The following is a 14,912-nucleotide window of genomic DNA, read 5'->3' on the forward strand; positions in this document are numbered from 1 at the left end:
CCTAAAACAATCCATCAGCTAGGGGATTTCATCTGTTGTGAGTTTCTGATTGGTTGGTGTGTTTTGCTCCAATTTGCTTTTTGCCCGATAATAATCTTCTCATACATCTGCTATGGGTTGTCTTCAGAAAATGCTGCGTGTTAAGGACGATGAACTTGCAGTGTTTAGGGATACCCCAGAACCGCCCAGCCTTGCCGAATCTCTGTCTGACGACGACCTTCCTCTGGATCCAGATCTGTATCAAGAACTGTGTGCTGGAGGAGCTTTCGATGACCATAACTTGGTAACTGAACTTTGCTGGGAGTAGATGGAGATACCTCTAGCTGTAGAACTTTCATAATAAGACTTGTGTTTCTGCAGCCGTGGCTCAGTGACACAGACGACGCGCCGTTTCTCGACTCTGTGCTGAGGAAGAGAGCCGTCAAAGTAAAGCACGTTAAGAGACGCGAGAAGAAGTCAGACAAAAAGGTATGTCAGTTTTTGCCTCGTGGAAGCCTAAGTGGGCCACATACTTAGGCCAACTTTTGGTTAGCATTGGAACTGCGTCAGTGAGCTCTAACAACGGGCCGTCTATGGGATGTAAAGTAACTGATCCCATGCTCCTTGTTGGTAAGGAACATTTTCCTGAATGCTGGAAAATCTCTTGCAGCCAATCTTTCTTAGCAATGTCAGGTGCAGGTTTTTACAGATAGTAACATCCTATACACACAGTTGGTTAAAGGGGGGCATCTGTGGATTTTCTGAAAACCTACTGTGTTTTCCGCTGATGCCTAGGCTGAAAGGATGTGTTGAAATTACAAGCTGTAAGTAAGGCATTCACTCCGCCTTGCGCTCTTCTTCCTTGAAAACAACGGAGCCTGAGACGGCAATGGCTTTGATTCTGTGAAATGGGCCCCATTGCTCCCCCTTTCTTAAAGTGTTACTCCACTTTTGTGGGGGGAAAAAATAGCAAATAAAGAAAAAAATAATATAGTGTATACAATTGCCACACGAGTCATATTGTATTTGAATTTTATTAAAAATGACCTTTCCTATCAATCTACTGTCGCTATAATTTTCTGAAAATGCAATATGGCTACCTGGAGTTGTTCTGTATACAGAATGTGTACTGACCACACCCCAGAAACATAATTTTCTGCTTGTGTGATTGGCTCGCAGACTTTCCCAAAAGTTTGTCTAGGATACAAGTCAGATATCAGGCATCCCCTGCAACAAAAATGTCATTTTTGGTGAGATACTCCCAATAGGAACACATCTAAAGAGATGCAGACCCTGCATCTTTCCTCGTTAGTGCTCAGCAGCTGCACAGCTGTTTGATAATTATGAAACCACTCCCATTAGCCCCATTCAGCACAGAGGAACAAACAGGGATTTCTTCAGAATAACAAAAGGTAGGAATCTACAACAAAGTTTGTTACAATCCTTGTAATGTACAGAGATCACCCAGAGGGGAATGTTTTTTTCTCAACAAAAGTGGAGTTATGCTTTAAGGATTGTTGATTGAACACCAAGAGCGTAGACACACTAGTGATAGGGCTGTGTTTGCCCCATATTTGTATTTAGGCATGCTAACCGTGGGTTTCAGTAACCCTTTTCTGAGATAAATTTTGGGGTTGCCATTATGGTCTTGCTTCTGAAACTGCTAGGTGCCTAACTGTTCAGCTGATCTACTGGCTTCAGTACTTTCTGAATCAATGACCACGAACAAGTATCCAGATTCAAAAAGTTGGTGAAAAGGCATGAGTCCTTATATGCTTACTTCTTCTGAGTCAGTAGGGTTGATTTACTAAAGACTAATAGGCTGTACACTTTGCAAGGTAATTTGCCACAGAGCTTAGTGAATGTGGTGAAATTTCACATTTCAAAGAATACGCAATCACGTGCAAGGAATAAAAACCCATCATTTTAGCTTGCACATGGTTGGATGATGAAAGTCAGCAGATCTTCTCCTCATTCACTAAGCTCTCTGGGAAATTACTCTGCTAAGGGCAACCTAAAGTGAACAGTCTATGTTCTCTTAGTAAATCCACCCCAGTGACTCAAAATATTAAAGCACAGGTTCATTTGTATGTAAATTTGCAAAAAGAAGACCTCATATACTTAGCTTTCCAGCGGTCCATTTCTTGAAAGTCGCAGCTTCGCTGCTTACTGTTCTCTGGAAAGACTCGACCAGTTGGATAGGTCGAATACCTAGTTTCCCCTGCCACTTACTGTATTTCCTCCTGCCAGCTCATATGTGCTGTAGTGAAGTACAAGCCAGCGGTTGAAACTACAACAAGCGGTGGTTAAAGCAGTTTATTCACACACACAGACATGTGAATACTTGTAGATGACAGTGAACAGTGAAGCTGTGGATTTTTAAGAAAGGTAAGCATATGCAGTCTACTTTTTCCAAGTATGTTTTGTATTCAAGTGACCCTGTGCTAACAGCTTCACTTTAAAGAGGAAGTAAACCCTCCTCTGCAACTTTTACCTATAGGTAAGCCTATGATAAGGCTTACCTATAGGTACTGTAAATATCTCCTAAACATGCACCGTTTAGGAGATATTTACCTTAAATGCAGCCAGTGATGTCACTGGCGCATGCGCTCTGAAGGAATGGCCGCTGGTGCCGTTCCTTCAGAGGCCCGTGCCGTGACCGTCGGCTCCCGCGCGCATGTCAGATGGCCGGATGCCGCGATCCCGGAAGACGGGCGACTGAACGATGTCGCCCGTCATACAGGTAACCGGGCGGCACGGCGGGGGCTCGTTCTAAGGTAAGTATTTCATAATGAGCTAGTATGCGATGAGTTTACAACCTCTTTAAGTACCCAAATATGTCTTTTATCTGCATACTTAAAGTGGTTGTAAACCCACTCTTAGAACTTTTACCTATAGGTACTGTAAATATCTCCTAAACTTTCACCGTTTAATGTATATTTACATTTCATGCAGCCAATGACGTTATCGGTGCATGCGCTCTGAAGAAACAGCTATCTGTGCTGTTTCTTCAGAGCCCTGTGCCATGACCGGCGACAGCTCCCGGCCAGTAGCATAGCTGGAGAGCGCAGACCAGGAAGGAAGGCGGCAGAAAATCGATGCGGCCGCGAGCGGGGATGACGAGGGCTTCGTTTGGAGGTAAGTGTCACATAATGCATTTACTTTACAGGGAAGAAAAAAAATAAAAATGAGGCGTTTACTTCCTCTTTAAAGGGTAACAACACTTTTGTGGGGGAAAAAATTAGGAAAACAATAATATAGCGACACAAGTTATATTGTAATTGAATGTTATTAAAAATTACTTTTCCCTTTCAATCTGCAATTCAGTAGGGCAGCCTGGAGACATTCTGTACACAGGTGTGTATCTTTAGAGAGTATCTTTAGAGCGTAACTCCACTTTTCTTGAGAAAAAAACATTCCCTTCTGGGTGATCTGTCTACATTGCTGGGATTTTAACAAACTTTGTTGCAGATTCCTACCCTTTGTTATTCTGAATTGCTGTTTTTTTGTCTGTGTCCATGTGCTTAGTGAATCTGTGCAGAAGTGCTTTTATAATTATCAATCAGCTGCTTCAGCTGCAGGGTTCTAATGAGGAAAGCTTTTGGGTCTACATCTCTTTAGATGTGATTTCCCTTTGAGAGTATCACCAAAAATGACATTTTTATTGCAGGGGATGCTCAAAATCTGATCTGTATTTTTTTTTTTCATTGTTTGCTATTTTTTTCAACAAAAATTGAGATACCCTTTATGTCCTCCGCATAGCAGCACTCAGACTGGGAAAGGTAGCAGAAGCATTCTGGATCAGTGAGGGCACAACAAATAATGAGATGAAGATAAGATTTTTTGTCCAGACCCAGAGCATTCAAGCTAGAAGGCAGAAAGCATATAGAGTGGATATCACATACCACTGATTTCATAAAGTGCTCTCTTACTTAACCTGTGATTTCTGGATTCTGGTTGCAGTATAATACAGAGAACACAGATTATGGTAAATCAAAGTAAATTTCTGAATTTAACACAGCTGTGGATACATTTAGTAGCTTGTGGGTTTTACTTGTCGCATGGAATAGCTCATTAACATTAAGTCCACAACGTGCAGTAAGAAATATTCATTCCTGTGTACCGATAACCTGCTTTTTCAATGAAGATGATCAAATTTAAAGGATAACTCCATGATACCCCCTAAAAATATATACCCTGCCTCCAGGGTCTATCTGGCTTAAAAGAAAAAAAGAATTACCTTCTGACACCGAATCTGCTCCAGGATGACTGACAACTCAGTGATTGTGTTTTTCTTATAGAAACAATTGCACTGTAGACCTCCTTCACCTTGGTGCATGAACACTGCAGTTCCATTGGCTCTATATGATTCCCATCTCTGCACCATATGGATCTGCAGCAGGCATTTAGCAGGTTGATCAGGAGGTCCCCAATGCCCAGTTTTCTATAGACACCGGATTGCTGAGTTTCAGGGTGCAGTGGCTTCTGTATCAGAAGATGAGGGGTTTTTACTGTAATAAGACAAGGACACTCCTAATGCAGAATATGTATTTTTGAAATTAATCAAGAAATAATAATGCCTGTGTAAAGGCATTTTTTAAATATGCTTTTATAAAATTTAAAGGGCTGGATCATCCAAAACTGATCTTTCATTTTTTTGTAGGTGCTGGAAAATTTAAATCTCCTAATTGTTTATTTAACCTCTCAGGAACTTTGATGGTGAGATCTCTGTACTTGGGTTCCCAGCTATGGGCAAATGCTGTGGCCTCTACAAAGGGGGTTCCAGTCTCCTAATGGGGGCTTTTATATTTGTTTTATAATGTGATTAACAAATGTGTGTCCGCCATGAAGGAAGACATTTTGGAATTGGGCGTAAGTTCCTCTATAGTTTCATTTTTATCATTTTAGAGCTGCTTAGATTGTGTTCTACCTGTCATAAAGAGGCCAAAAATTCTAAATGATGCTTACTGTAAATAGCAGGCACCTCCTGGTGCCTGGACATTGCCTCCACTCTGCTGTAAAGTGAAGGAATGTAAAGATCCAGGACGCACTTACCAACTAAACTAGGGATGCACCGATCTGATATTAGGATCGGATATCGGCGCCGATACTGCCACAATAGCTGGATCGGGGGATCAGTAAAATTAACCGATCTACGTGCCGATCCGGTTTTGCTGAGTCCCGGCTCAGCCGTCCCTTACTTGGTGTAGTAGTAGTATGGGATGGGAGCCGCTAATTCCTGTATAGGTCTGGCTCACAGGCGGAGTGATATCAGATGCACTCCGCCTGTGAATGGAGGAGCCATACACACGAAGCAGCGGCTTTGCTCTGTACTGCAGCCGCATGCTTTATTTGTGTAATTCTGGATCGGTACCGTTATCGGTATCGGCAGATACACAATGCCAGATATCGGTATCAGGACCAAAAAAGTTGGATCGGTGCACCCCTAAACTAAATATGCTTATTCTTGGATCTGGGCCCACCTCTCCTGCTTCATGTGTTTTAAGTTGTGCACCCATTTGCTGCAAGAGGAAGAAGATTGCAAGGTGAAGTCAAGGAATATAGCCAGAGACTATGGCAGGAAGATCTTGTTTTAAGACGAACAGGGGGACAAAAATTGGGACTTTAAATGAGGATATGACATGGTAGGGTCAATACCTCCATCCCTAAAGCAATTGAATAAATATAAGGGAGTTTGGGACTTTAAATGAAACCGCAGGTGCAATCTGGGGAGATTGTACAAATGTATCTATACATGTATATACTGGTATAAATATGTATGACATAATAGCATAATAAAACATAATATATGAATTGACAACTTTTTATTCATGTAAAAAAGTTATATGGTAGATAATACAGTAATAATGGTAAACATAATCAAGACAGCTGATACCATAACATACATATTAAATAACATGATTGTACACAAAATAACATGATTGCACATATGAAATAGATACTGACCTAAATAGCTCTCTAATCACACAACGAGGAAATACATAGTATTGAAATAAATAAATAAAATAAAATAAATTTATTATGCTATTATCTCATACATATTTATACCAGTATATACATAGATACATTTGTACAATCTCCCCAGATTGCACCTGCGGTTTCATTTAAAGGAAGATCTCGTTGCTGAAGTTTCCTAGAGATATAAGTAGCTTGTAGTTGATGCAGCCCAATAGTCTGTGGGTTGGGTTTACTGTCCCTTTTATACATTTAAAAAAAAGCCCATATATATCAAGCAAAAGTTACCAATTGATCACAATTAAATTAGAATTAAACTCGCGCAAAAGAATACTAAACCTGGCCACAGATGGATAGAAATTCATCCGGACCTCATGAATGACTTCTCTCTAATGGGACTGTTGGAAAACTTTAATTTGATCAGCGCCTGCAGCTAACAGGTTGCAGAGCTGAGCAGGAGTCCCCGTTGTCTGAGAACAGTAGCACAGTGGGGGGGAATCATGCATCCACTTCACTTGTGTGGACAGGGGAATCTGTGTTTTTTTGATCAGCCCAACGGCTGATTGCAAAAAAATGATCTATGTTTGTCCAGCCTTAGTTTTGTAGGGCACAAGAAAAGCAGGATTGCAATATTTTTTTCGTTAACCGAATTATGGCCAAAGCTTTTTTGGCCATACCTCTCTTAAGACCCCGTTTACACTGGGGCGACTTGTCAGGCGACCTGGTCGCCTGACAAGTCGCCGTGGGTCGCCTGCCATAGATTAGCACAGGACCCGTTCTAATAGGAGCGACACAAGTCGCTCCGACTTAGAAAAAGGGTCCTGTACTACTTTGGGGCGACCTGGAGCGACCTGCATTGACTTCAATAATATGAAGTCCGTGCATGTCGCTCCGAGGTCGCGGTGCACAGCTCGCACCGCGACCTCGGAGCTCACCCCAGGTCGCCCCGGCAAGTCGGATCGCCTCAGTGTGAACCGGCTCTAAGGGTCACAGGAGTGCACTGACTTAAGCTCCCCTGTGACCCAGGAGCTTAAGCCTGCTGTTGGCTATCTTAGCAGACCCATATTGCCGTGATCCACCCAGAGCACTGATTGACAACTGACCCTGACTCCCAGCACTTGGTCCGCCCGGTGCTCCAGTGAGCGCTGGAGGAGCAGAGCAGAGAGTGGCTGCTCAGAGCTGACTGAGACCTGAGTGGTCAGCAGTCACGTTATTGCCTAATTCTCAAGCTTAGAGCTGGGGGACAGCTGCAGTATCAGACCATGGAGGTGAGAGTATGTATTTTTGTTTTTTTCTGCATCCCAAACGTCTTCTTTTAATAAAGTACAGTTTTCCCTTACGTAAAAATAATCAATTAAACACAGCGCTTGCATATATGAATAAAAAATATATAAAATACATATACATGATCATGTGACTCAAAAGAATAATAAAAATTAAATACATAAAAAATATATAAAATACATATATATGATCATGTGACTCAAAAGAATAATTAAAATTAAATTTTTTTATTATTCTTTTGAGTCACATGATCATTTATATGTATTTTATATTTTTTTTTATTCATGTATGCAAGCGCTGTGTTTAATTGATTATTTTTACATACCTTTTCTGAGTCATTTACTCGGTGAACAGCAGCTGCAATATTTACACATACACCTATAAGGATTTATTTTAGGGTAGCGCAGGTTTAATTATCACTTACACAGTTTTCCCTTAGTTTGGTCATGTTTTTCTCCCTGCACTGTGTATCTCCTGTACACTCTTCGGAGGCGATTTACCAAAACTGGTGTACACAGAATCTGATCCAACTGTGCATAGTGACCAATCAGCTTCTAGGCTTGATTGAAACAGCTGAAGATAGAAGCTTACTATATGGTACTTACTATACGGCTTTCTATACTATAAGGTTACTATACATGGCTGCACCAGTTTTAGTAAATCGCCCCTTTTGTATGAACTTCCTGTGGATTTTTCTGTGCTCCAGAGGCAACTGAATATCAGTCTTGCTGTGTTGACCATGGCAGGATGCGCTAGCACAATGTGTTTTGGCGGAGCTGCTTATAGTCATAGTCCGTGCAGATTAAGGTGACAATGCAGCGTAGGTGATGTAGTCCTAGGAAAAAAAGTGTCTAAGGATATGCTTTGCTTGGTATGATTTAAATGAAAGCAGAACATATATAAATACACACACACTAGATATACTTTAAAGCGGTATTAAACCACAAAACTATAATTTATTATATTGCTGCTTACCAATTTTTAGATGTGGTGGCTGCACTTTTTTTTAGATTTTTCTTCTTTATTTTCATCTGGTGGTCCAACCAGTAAATCTGTTATTTTTCAACTTCTTTGATTAAGTTTCCTAAAAAAAAGTTCCAGTTAGAGGGTGGAACAAAACTATTTACTACTGACAGGAGTGCTTACAATGGTCAACTTTTATTTGTTTATGTATAACTTTTGTCCCAAAAGGAAGAAAAAACTGTTGCTGTAACTGCCTAAAAAGTTTTAACTGGAGTTTAGCTTTAATTCCTTAGTCAAGTCCAACTAAATTTGCTAGTGCATCTAATGGGCCATACACACTATACAATTTTCTTTAGATTTTTTCCTTTAGATTTACCAAAACCATATAATATGAGGTCAAATCTAAACACTTTCAATTTGTATGCAATCTGGCAGGCCCTTGCACTACATAGAAAAGGTAAATCTAAAGGAAATCTTCCAACAAAAGTTGTATAGTGCGTATCCAGCTTAACTCTCCCCTCTCCCCAGACTGACAATGCTGCTGTCCAAAGGTGTTTTTGTTGCTCCTCCATCCAGAGGAGACACCCTAAGGGCTCTTTCACACAGGCGTTCCGATCAGATCCGCCTGTCAGTTTTTTAGGCGGATCTGATCCAGTGCCCCATTCAGCCCTATGGAGCAGCGGATGTCAGCGGAGACATGTCCGCTGACACCCGCTGGCATCCGATCCTGTCCGTGAAATCCGGATGGATGAAAACCCTATTTTCAATCCGTCCTGGGGATCGGATGAGAGCGGACAGGCGGTCCGCTCTCATCCCATTCCCCATAGAGAGCAGCGGGGGCTGTGACACCTCCCTCTCCGCACTGCAGGCGGAGACAGAGCTGTCATCCACCGGCTCAGCGGGGATCGCGGATCGATCCCCGCTGAGCAGCACGGATCCGCCTACGGAGGCGGACCGTGTGAAAGAGCCCTAAGACAGGAGGTGTGTAACTGGCCAGATCATCAAGTAAAAGTATAGGAAAAAAGGGAAAAAAAAACAAATGCAGCCACCATATTTAGGGACTGGTTAGCTGCAATGTATTTTCTGATTTTGGTTTATTACTGCTTTAAGATATTCAAACTGTTAAACCAGCCTGGTAGTAACATGAAGCAGCATGTGGAAAAGAAATGTGACTGGTATTACCAAGATATCCTTTCTGATTTTTGTGCTACCTCTGCACATTATGTGCCTTCACAGTTTTGGGCTTTCAATATCCCGATCTAAGCTTGTCATATGCTGAATAATTTTTATTGTTTTCATGTATCCTTTAGAAGGATGACAAATACAAGAGACACAAGCAGAAGCAAAGGCACAAGGACAAGGCCAAGCACTCGGAGCGCTTGGAAAACAGAGATTACTCGTCACTGCGCCAGTGTTTGGGGCCAAGCTGTGTCCAGCCAGCGCGGGCCAACTCGAAGTACTGCTCCGATGACTGCGGCATGAAGCTGGCAGCCAAGTGAGTGCAGTGGCCTACATTACAATTCTCTACTTTCATTAGGCTTTTTTCTGGCAAAAGATTTGCAGCTTTCCTTGTAGAAGCTACCATTCGTGTGTTTATTGAAGACGACCACTGAAACAAATCCTATAAAGTCACAAAAAATAAAGGAAAGAAAAAAGTGGGGTTTTGTAGGCCAGAATGAGATGATCAGAATATGGTACAACACAGAAAGTTTGTTAAAAACGCATGTTTATTAGTCAAATTCTTTCTCATAAAAAGGCGTGTGCAAGCATGCTCTAAAGACATACATACATATAACATATAATATAAAAAACAAGAACACGAATTAGGATAACCAAGTGGTGGGTCTTAACAAGAGAAGGTGGAAAATGGTCCCTGCGCTGCCAACGCGTTTCGCTTGGTTTTGCTTCTTCAGGGCTTAAGAGACCAAGAAACCAACTAGTGTTCTATAAAGTATATGAAAAAAGAATACAATAAATATACAGTATATAATATAACAAGATATATGGCGTCAGGCTGTGTAATATATGTAACAAATCATAATAATCGATAAATATCGATAAGTTTAGTGCATACTGACCCCTCGTGTGTAAAATCATGGGGCGGACGACAGTTCCGTGAGTAGACTCAAGTTGTATAGCAGGCGTGGACTTTATGTAGAAATGCTATAATGATGGGATAGTGTATACATCTCTTTATAGTGCGTATATATTTTTTTCCTTTCCTTTATTTTTTGTGACATATATAGGGGTGCGGCCTACCCTTTACGGTAATATTTTTTGCAAATCCTATAAAGTCTTAAAACAGCAAAGCTCTCCCACCCTGTCCCCTAAAGCCTTATAATAATCTGCAGACTCATAAATATGTTTTTATTTTTTTCTAAAATTGTGTTTGCATTAGGTAGCCATTTAAAGGTTATATAAAGTATGTTCTGATTTTTTGTTATTTATATTAGCATGATGATAATATGTATTAATATTTAAATAGCTTTTTTCTTTGTAACTTGTCATTATATATATATATATCCATTAGAGTAGTCATTTTTGCTGATTACATACTCTGCTTCCTGCTTTGAGGTGCTACACTGTGGTTGCGCTTTAATGTTCCTTCTTAAGCCAGCCATAGATGGATCGAATCTCGGGCAGTTCTGCACGTACTGGCTGAGATTTGATCCATCTATGGGCAGGCTGATTATACCAATGTCGAACCATCGTTTGACTGGAGTACAACCAGCAAGTCAGTTTTTTAGCATGCGATTATTGCCAGCAGCTATAGCTGCTAGCAGTAGTCACTGTGTTCCCCCCCCCCCCCCCCCCCATCGGGATAACAAAATAGCTCCACAGGAGGCTTTACCCTATCAGCACTGACTGTGTTGCTGGGGGAGTTGAGCGGTTTTCTTTCCTGCAACCCGTGGTTTGCAGGAAAGAAAATTGCATAATCTATGGGCTGCCTTACAATGCAAATTTTTGGGTTGGTGGGCTGATTGGAAATATTGCACTTCCTGTGTGGCTAATATGTAACCTCAACAGTGTTTAGAGACAGACAGAGTGATTGCACTTACACTGACAAGCTCTCTCTAGTGGCTAATCTACAAATCCCTAAATTAACCCTAAAAGGAGCTAAACAACAGATTCACTCCACCCAAAAGGGGAAGTTCTCATCCCCTTCTCCTCTTGAAGAATTGGCACTTTTGAGCAGGGGGGTGGAGCGCGTACCCAATTTTGACAGGTACCCTTCCACACTTCCGTTCCGACTGCTTTCGGAAGTTTCCCTTCCCTCTGCAGCCTTCTGGGACACTGACTGGTCCCAGAAAACGGCATCCACCCTTCACTATGCGCAGCATGGCTCGCTATGCGCAGTGGGCACCCGGCTGTGAAGCCGCAAGCTGTCACAGCCGGGTTCCCATAGTGAAGATTCCGGCGCCGAGGAAAGAAGACAGCGGGTGAAACAGACTGGGGTGAGCTCACCGCTGGATCGTGGGACAGGGGAGTGGCTGTTTTTTTAGCTGCTGACTTTTATTTTTTTCACAGGAGACTGAAATTTTTCACAGTAGAACTGAGAACCATCCCTTTGCCCCCATGTGACAGATAACTGAGCTAGTCACAAAGCACCAGTGCTGTCACATGAAAGAAAGGGAGTTTCTCTTTGCAGCAGATGGACCAGCAGGGGGAGCATAGGAAAGGTGATTATATATAAGTGGGGTCCAGAGATTAAAGGATAAGTTGACTTTTTTAAGAAGAAAATAATAAATTTTTTGCAAGTAAACAAATGTGCATTCATTTGTTTTTGGAGCCTGTAAAACATTGCACCAGTGATCAGCAGATGGTGCCATGTACGGGCAAGCAGATACAATTCTGACAGGAAGAGAGCATGAACTACAATGGCGCCCTACAGCGCCGTGGTAGTTCATTGAAAACTACAAGCCGACAGCCACAAAGGCAGCTGGACCTTGTTGTTTTCTATTCATAGGACACGGTGAATGAGTGATGACGCCATAGCCCCACTTGTAAAAGATATAATGACAAATGTCCTCCCTGCGCTTATGTGAATATCTATTACTTCTAAGAACTGTTGCTGCTGTTCATCATGAAGTGACTCAAATCAAATGAAACCAATACCACAGCGCAGAAACAAGGAAATAAACAAATGCGTAGGATATATATATATATATATATATATATATATATATATATATATACACTATTACGCACATATATCCTAGAGCCACACCATGCTGTGTGTGATATATATACATGTACTATTACGCACATATATCCTAGAGACACACCATGCTGTGTGTGATATATATATATATACATGTACTATTACGCACATATATCCTAGAGACACACCATGCTGTGTGTGATATATATACATGTACTATTACGCACATATATCCTAGAGACACACCATGCTGTGTGTGATATATATACATGTACTATTACGCACATATATCCTAGAGACACACCATGCTGTGTGTGATATATATACATGTACTATTACGCACATATATCCTAGAGACACACCATGCTGTGTGTGATATATATACATGTACTATTACGCACATATATCCTAGAGACACACCATGCTGTGTGTGATATATATACATGTACTATTACGCACATATATCCTAGAGACACACCATGCTGTGTGTGATATATATACATGTACTATTACGCACATATATCCTAGAGACACACCATGCTGTGTGTGATATATATACATGTACTATTACGCACATATATCCTAGAGACACACCATGCTGTGTGTGATATATATACATGTACTATTACGCACATATATCCTAGAGACACACCATGCTGTGTGTGATATATATACATGTACTATTACGCACATATATCCTAGAGACACACCATGCTGTGTGTGATATATATACATGTACTATTACGCACATATATCCTAGAGACACACCATGCTGTGTGTGATATATATACATGTACTATTACGCACATATATCCTAGAGACACACCATGCTGTGTGTGATATATATACATGTACTATTAAACACACATCTCAATAAAAAAAAAAAAAATCACCTACTGATTTTTTTTTTTACATTTTTCACCCAATATTGACGTGTGTTTAATAGTACACATATATATATCACACACAGTATGGTGTGACTCTAGAAAATATGTGCGTAATAGTATATATATATATATCCTACGCATTTGTTTATTTCACTGTTTTTGCGCTGTGGTATTGGTTTCATAGCCCCACTTGGCCACTTTTTTTTTCTTAAATTGTGACAGTTTGCAGGGGGGGGGGGGAGAGATCCCTGCTAGCTATCAGATCGGGTAATCAGGGAGGGTGCGAGGGCCAGTCCACCCATAACATGTTACGGAAGGTGAACTTATCCTTTAAAGTAAACCTATTGCTTTGCTGTCACACGGAGCTCAGGTGAACACTGCAATATTACCTAAATGAGTCCATTGTGAGTACACTAGGTTTTGCCTTTAGGATGTTAACAGTGCAAAGCAGAGTTCTTTAAAATAGATTTAGACCTGCTATGATTTTCTCTTTCTGCTTTATGTTTGTCTTCAGTCGGATATACGAGATCCTTCCACAGCGCATCCAACAGTGGCAACAGAACCCATGCGTTGCAGAGGAACAGGGAAAGAAGTTGCTGGAACGAATCCGCAGAGAGCAGCAGCAAGCACGAACAAAGCTTCAAGAAATGGAGCGTCGCTTTCATGAGCTGGAGGGCGTAATCAGCAAAGCCAAACAGCAACAGATCCGAGAGGATGAAGAGGTATGGCCATTTGTCGAACTTTGGTAAATCACTGGAGCATGTTTGCAGTAGGAGAATCAAGGAGGGGAAAGAGTACATGTTTAACCATGAATATTTATTTATTTTTAACAGACCAATGACGGGGACAGTGATGACACTGATTTCCAGATTTTCTGTGTGTCTTGTGGCCATCCAATTAATCCCAAAGTTGCTCTGAGGCACATGGAGCGCTGTTATGCCAAGGTGAGAATATTCTGAAGAATACCAACCATATTCAAAGAGAATACCAGATAGAAGAAAGGACGCATACTGCAGACCAATAACTATATGTTTGTAATAAGCGTGTGCCTAGTTCATAGGCAATCCATCTGAGCTTGTTCTTTTCTTTCTTCTACGTTGTATTTGCTAGGTGTGGCTAAGGTGAGCTGAGAGCTGAAACCCAGGACTGAATGACTGTGGGGAGAAATGTCTTGGGCAGAACACAAACCTTTCTTTATTTTTCATAGAAGTTTTCCAGGAGTCTAAACTCTTTAAACACTTAGCAAACGGCCCACCCGCAATGTACTGCGGAAGAGCAGCCGCTGTAGACAAAGGAACGTACCCATATGTTGCCATCTACTTCCAAGTTTAGGGCGCGCACATGCGCGCCCCCAGCAGGGCACCCGCTTTAATGGCACACAGCAGGAGCCTTTCAGCAAGTCCCTGACAATAATTTATAGCCGGGACCTGCTGATCGACTGTGTGCAATCACAGCCCAAAGCTCTTTTTTGGTAAACAACACAGGACTCTGTACAGAAGGAACAATATGTCAGTTTCTCATCCCTGGAGAGATGAGAACCTGAGATCTCCTAGCAAAAGCAGCACACTTTACACACATTTCACACAGTTAGGCACATATTTAACCCCTTGATTGCCCTAGCCGGTGTCCTTAGTAGAGTGAATAGTATTATCACTGATCAG

General features: G+C 41.4%; 1 protein-coding gene across 3 annotated transcripts in view; it reads left to right on the plus strand.

The window, feature by feature from the left end:
- The window catches only part of CXXC1 (CXXC finger protein 1), a 43,860-nt gene that overhangs the window by 15,554 nt on the left and 13,394 nt on the right, over positions 1-14,912 (plus strand). For 2 of the 3 annotated variants that reach the window (XM_082262989.1, XM_082262988.1), the window contains exons 6-10: positions 128-283; positions 361-468; positions 9,513-9,697; positions 13,766-13,973; positions 14,085-14,195. In XM_082262989.1, coding sequence (XP_082119115.1) covers positions 128-283; positions 361-468; positions 9,513-9,697; positions 13,766-13,973; positions 14,085-14,195 — 768 coding nt within the window. The remainder of the gene's footprint in view (positions 1-127; positions 284-360; positions 469-9,512; positions 9,698-13,765; positions 13,974-14,084; positions 14,196-14,912) is intronic. The other variant, XM_082262990.1, reaches the window with a different exon arrangement.

This window comes from Pelophylax lessonae (genome assembly GCF_965119305.1).
Source record: "Pelophylax lessonae genome assembly, chromosome: 7".
NCBI classification, from domain to species: domain Eukaryota; kingdom Metazoa; phylum Chordata; class Amphibia; order Anura; family Ranidae; genus Pelophylax; species Pelophylax lessonae.